The sequence below is a fragment of the Monopterus albus genome, unplaced genomic scaffold (genome assembly GCF_001952655.1).
Source record: "Monopterus albus unplaced genomic scaffold, M_albus_1.0 scaffold10.1, whole genome shotgun sequence".
In the NCBI taxonomy this organism is placed as follows: domain Eukaryota; kingdom Metazoa; phylum Chordata; class Actinopteri; order Synbranchiformes; family Synbranchidae; genus Monopterus; species Monopterus albus.
The window spans coordinates 577,706-583,791 of record NW_018127890.1 but is presented as its reverse complement, the minus strand read 5'-3'; the positions used below and the strand labels follow the sequence as shown (position 1 = coordinate 583,791).

The following is a 6,086-nucleotide window of genomic DNA, read 5'->3' as shown; positions in this document are numbered from 1 at the left end:
TGTTCACCCATGGCAGTCTTTATCACATCCACCTCTCGCTGGGTAAACTGCAAACTCGTTTTTATCTCCTGTATTTCTCTGGTCATTTCGTCAAATCTCCTGTTGTTTGTCTCCATAATTAGTTGCACAAAGCCTTTGAAGCACTCCTGCTGTTGGTTAAGCATCGCATGATCCACGATATCTTTAACTTGCGCCGCTCTATGACACATTTCTTCTGCCTCCATATCCTCCGTCGCTTCTGATTTATTAGCTCTTTTCCCTCTTTGAGGCATTTTAGCAGTTGTAAGTATGCTCAAAGACTTGAAATATAGAACAGACAAGAGGAGCAGTAAAGACGTCTGCTCTCGCTTGCAAACCTGGAAATGATTTTTACATCTACAAGCTAACCACAGTGAATTCCACTGGTGTAAATGTCATTTAACAACAAATGAGTGCCTCTGGAAACTGAGTGGTGCGCAGTAAGGGTCACTGGCCCCTCTGTCCGCTGAGTATGTAGTTGTGTGTTGTACTTGGGCTTATGAGCTGGACAGATTGTCTGCTTTGTGAGCCTGAATCAAGGCCCCTAGCCAAGAGGAGCCAGATTTGTTAGTGTCTGCTCTATTATCACCCATCACTCCCATGGTGTGTCGTATGTGTGCGGGTGCATGAGGGAGAGAGATCTTCCTTGCTGTGGTCCAGCCCAAACAGTTACCATCTGGTGACCAGTGACTGACCCTTTTCTTGTCTTTCTCTCTCTCTCTCTCACACACACACACACACACACACACACAGACATATATAAATACATATATTTATGTATATGTATATGTATATAAATTTAAAACCTGGGCAGTAAGAGCTACAGTTATCTAATAAGTACGTGAATTTTTACATTACTATCACATTTTTTAAGTACTTCTCACAAGCATATAATCATTAAACTTAATTGAAATGTAATTCATTAATTAACTTTACCTGGATGTGGAAAGAATTTAAATAGATTAATCAATTTAAAGTTTATTACATTTTTGCTAAAATTTAGTTGATGAGCTAATTAGCTACATATCTCTTGTTGACTTGCTACCACATATAAAAAGGTCATAACAAAGGTGACTGCTTTCAGCAGGCAAGAAAAAATATTCACCACCTTTGTAAAAGGTGAAATTCAAGATGCTTTAAAAAAATCTTTTCAAGACCTGCAGATACCGTTATCTTCTATTCTTCCAGTTTTTTATTTGTCTCTTTTTAATAAAACTGTATATTTTAGCCATTTCACTGACAGAAATTGTTTGCTCAGCGAGCATTCAGCCGTGGCGAGAATCAGTTCTGCCCTCCTGTGTTTTTTCTCTCTCGTCTGACAGGTAGGAGAGATCCGAGCTCATGCTGCAGAGTGGACGGCTAACGTCTCAGCAGAGTTCAAAGAAACCCGTCGACGCGTTAGCGTTGAGATCTATGATAAGTTCCAGCGTGCAGCCTCAATTAAACGCAAACTGTCCTCAGAGCTGGGATTTAGCCCTGCCCCTGAACTCCCCCTACCCAGGAGGAGCGTGTCAGCCAACTTCAGTGATGAGCGGGACAGGAACGAGAAGGAGGCCAGACTGCAGGGTTTGACAACACCTCTGGTCAGAAACGGTGGTGTGTTCATGAAAAGTTTGGACCTGGAAAACGGAGATGTCTCAGTCAATGAACACCTCAAGTAGAAGGACAGTAGTCAAGATTCTTAAGCCCTTTCTATTTGTCATCATCAGTGCGGAGACCCGAGCTGCTTGACCAAATTAACTTTTTTTAAATTCACAAATCAACTAATAAGAAGAATGTAGTACTTTGTGACCCAGCAGGGAAACCTGTAAAAGGACTCTTTTCTCAAGAACAGTGGGTTTTCACCGCCCTCATCCCAACAGCGAAACACTGTGTAAGAAGAAGAACGCACAGTGCAGGATTTGATCTGAACTGCGTTTACTGTCTACTAAACCTCACTCACCTCTGGGAGTAAAGCAAAGTTGACACTGATGATAAGCCAATAGACGGGTACATTTCCGACATGCTGTATCCATAACTTTACAGTATTTTGTGACCTAATATCCAGAGCCTGAAGAATGTCCAAGGTGCCAGGCTGTGTTTGCAGCGCTTCAGTAGTTTTCACTTCAACAATCTGGGATGCATTTTCATTACACAGCTGTACAACTTATGAACAATTTTGTTTTTTTAATTTGTCAGTTTAGAGGTAGAAGGAAACATGGGGAGAGAGAGGTAAGCAACAAAGGCTCCCAGCAGGAGTCCATGGTTTGTGGTTGAAGAGCCACTTTGTTGCTGTTTGTCATGTGAACACAGACAGTGACACAGCAGGCGGTTACCTGAAACAACAAGCAATATGTCAGTGACGTTATCTGTACGGTTGTAAAAGGTGCAGAAGATGACGTCTGGACTGCACAGACGGTGGAGTGGGATGGGGAGAGACAGATGTTGTGTGAAACGACTGAAAAATGTTGAAATGTGATGTTGTTTGAAGTACAGATGAGCAGTGATGCTATGTTGAACCACAAAGATGAAGGACTGTGAAAGATCTGCATTTTCAGTCCTGTATCAGACTAGATTTAAACAATGAAACTCTCTGTAATTCTAACAACTGCAGTTGGCTAAAATAAGTAATACATTTTTAATCTGAAGCTTTTTGCAGGTTATCACTCTGCCTATTTTATAGACTAGCTCTTGGTTTTATCTCCAGCTATGATACTGTGCAACTGTTATATGATGCGTACTACAGTGGAGTATAATCATTACTGCAATTTACTGTAATAGTGAAAAGTAGTTTTGTTATAACTTTTTAATTCACATATTTAGCTTCTACTGTTTGCTGCTGAATGTTCTGCTTTACAGGTTTAGTTTAAAGCTACAGTTTGTAGCTTTTTTCAAATATTTTTGTTAATCTGCTCCAAAACATGTCTTAATGTGGAGAGGTGCTGTCGAAGCCATCTGTGACCCAGACTTACAACTGTGCTGAGATATTAGCTTCTAAAAGGCTTTGAGTAGGACAGACCTCTCTAACCAAACAGAGATTTTAAATTATTTCTGCCTTACCAGCAAGTTTTGTTACATTCTCATTTATTGTAATTTTATGACATATCTGAAGAGCCTGGCAGAGCCTGGCAGAGCGTGGTGGCTCATAGTGGAGCAGGGAGAGGGAACGCTGGGTGGAGCAGAGTAGATTGATCTGGTGCTATGCTCAGTTACATATGGTAGATCTAAATAATTACAAGTATAAGCCATTACTGTTGGTCAAATATGTTTTCATCCCAACAAATTTCAATGTAAAACGTCTTTCCCACAATTCAACCATGTTCTTGGGCGACAAAACAGCTGCTGTGTTTTCCACTGTTAGTCCTTTAGTTTGGAGTGTTGTCAGTCTTTAACTGTAGAGCTGTTTGGAGTGTTTTGATTGATGACATCATTACATTAATATTTGCCACCAACTCCAATCAGATGCAGGCTGTGGTTGAAAGTGGCCAACAAGATGCAGGATGTGGTTTTGAAGGAGCTGGGTGCACTGTTTGCCTCAGTGAGGAGATTTGTCAAACTGCTGCAGTGCCTTCAACTTTTTACTTGCATGCGCACAACACACTGTGAGGCAGACAGCTGCTGCACATGATACTTTTACATGTGATATCTGTAGCAGTCCGGTTTACTTCACCTGAGGAAGATGTTTGAAAAGTTTTACTATGGTGACTCTAGTCTAACAAATCTGAATCAGTGATGTTCTAATGGCCTGGATCCACATGCCGCCATGTTCATCCAGCTGCTGCTAAAAATGCACCTTGACTGAACAGCTTTAAAACCTAACAACATGCTAGAGCTCTAGCTATCCAATCCATCCCATTGTTATGAGGCATTAGTGGCAACTGCACCGCCTAACATGCAAACTTTTGTTTTTAATAATCCAAGCAAGAGAGTCTGACACCCACACACAGCTAGATTAGCTTACCGAACTAAATTAACTCATGTTGAGAATTCACTGAAAGGGTTTTATACTAATCTAGTGAATATAAGGACAAAAGAAATCTAGAAATAGGTCTGTAGGGCAGCCTTTAGTTTTATACGTTACCAATGATTCATTGAAGAAAAAAAAAAAATCACATAAAACTCTGAACAAGACTCAATCATTTTTTATTTTCTGTAAATATGTTAATGCTTCAAACTTCATGTATTTTTCTATACCAATGTGAGAACACATTGTAATAATGTCTGTAGCGCTGACCTAAACACAAAGTAATACACTTTGTTCAATATGACTTAAAAATATACAAAATTCAATTTTTTTGGGTGCATTTGCTGTTTATTCCTAATGCGTTTTTTATAATCAGTTCTTTTCCAAAGAACAAAACAAGATCGATCCTATTCACCGTTTAAACTTGAGTTGTTGAACTGCATCATATTTAAAATGTTATATTCTACTCAGATACTGCAGTGAGTACAATTGTGACATTTTCAGGGTAACGTCAGGCTGAAAAGCAACATTTCAGTGTTTATTGTGTTGTACCTGTGACAACATCCAGAAGCACTGATGGGTGTAGCTGTGGTGGTCAGAAGTGTCTCTACAGCCTGAAGTTCACCTGTTCATCCCTGCAGCAAAGTGAGCAGCAAAACCACAAATAAAAAAAAAAATTCAGCAGCTATTAAGCTGATCTTTCATAACTCGGGTGTAACTGAGGTAAATTTAATATACGCGAGTCACACACAAAAGAATTGTCACTGAAAGGTGAAATGGTGCAGAAAGTGTTCAGCTGCACCAAGAAACCTGTTATTCCATCTGGATCTGGTGAAGAATCCGGTGACTACTCCCTATGTGTCCACACAGCTACTGTGGCAGGAGGGACACCCCCCTTGGATGATTTCAAATCCTCTAATATCTGAAAATTGGCAATTCTTGCATGTAAACATCTGTATAATCTTCAAAGAAAGCACAAGAGCAGCTACATAGAGCAGAAAGTAGGCCTACTGATGTGTTTTACCACAGCTCTATACGTGCACCACTGAGATCCTCCTCCGCAGTGATGTTCTCACTCAACAAGTCTATGCAAGTAATTTCTCTGTGGGAGGGGGGTGTTACTGTACCTCCAACTGCAGAAGTCAGATGAACTGGGCGGCTTTATTGCTGACTCTATTATAAAGGCTTCTAATTTTAGTTCTGTACATGTACAGACGATTTCCAGAAAGGTTTTGTACAAAGCTCAGCCCTCATACTGTGTGTAATCATAATACCTCCATCCCAGATGAGGCAGGGAGCAGACAGTGAAAGCCAAAGCTAGATTTCAGTCCAGCCATAGACACAGACGGCACAAACTGAATCTTCATTCCTCACTTTAGCAGGACTTGCCTCATCAGACTGACCATAGATCTCGGTCTGTCACACCCAGCAACACAAAAGACACCAGAGAATTCTCACATTTTAAAGCCTTTAAAAACTACAGTGGTGGTTTGTGGTACCCATGTGCTAAAAAGTAATTAAGTACATTTCCTATAATACTGTACTTAAGTACAATTTGTACTTTAAGTATTTTAACTTTATACTCCACTACATTTTTGAGGATACTTTTTACTGCATTACTTTTATTTTATAACTTCAGTTACTTCTTGGAATCAGATTAATAAAACAAAACAGTATAATCATAAGATGTCACTGATTCCTGGTAGGACATACACAGGCTACTCAGCAGTACACAAAGTACTTCAAATTATAAGTATACAAGGTAGCTAACATTAGCTCACAATACAATAATATGATAAACATGACTGAAGTGTGCCATTCTGCAGAGTGACTACTTTGACTTTTAGTACTTAAACGTATTTTGATGCAAATACTTTTACTTAAGTTTTGAATGCAGAACTTTTACTTGTAACAGAAATTTCTACTTTTACTTAAGAATCCGAGTACTTCTTCCACCACTGCTGCTATATCCGTTTATGTCTCACTCCCAGAAAACCAAACCTACCTATGGGTGACATTTTACCGATTACATGATTCAGTTTGATGCAACTACAGTGCACTACCACCTCATCCCCTCTGTCATGTTCACACAAACTGGTAAAACACTTCCTGTCGGTGAGTCCAG

General features: G+C 39.8%; 1 protein-coding gene across 1 annotated transcript in view; it reads left to right on the top strand.

Annotated features, from left to right (window-relative positions):
- The window catches only part of kcnk2a (potassium channel, subfamily K, member 2a), a 13,653-nt gene extending 10,915 nt beyond the window's left edge, over window positions 1-2,738 (top strand). Inside the window, 1 exon segment of the mRNA XM_020589952.1 lies at window positions 1,341-2,738. Coding sequence (XP_020445608.1) covers window positions 1,341-1,679 — 339 coding nt within the window. The 3' untranslated portion in view covers window positions 1,680-2,738.
- Window positions 2,739-6,086: the final 3,348 nt, after the last annotated feature.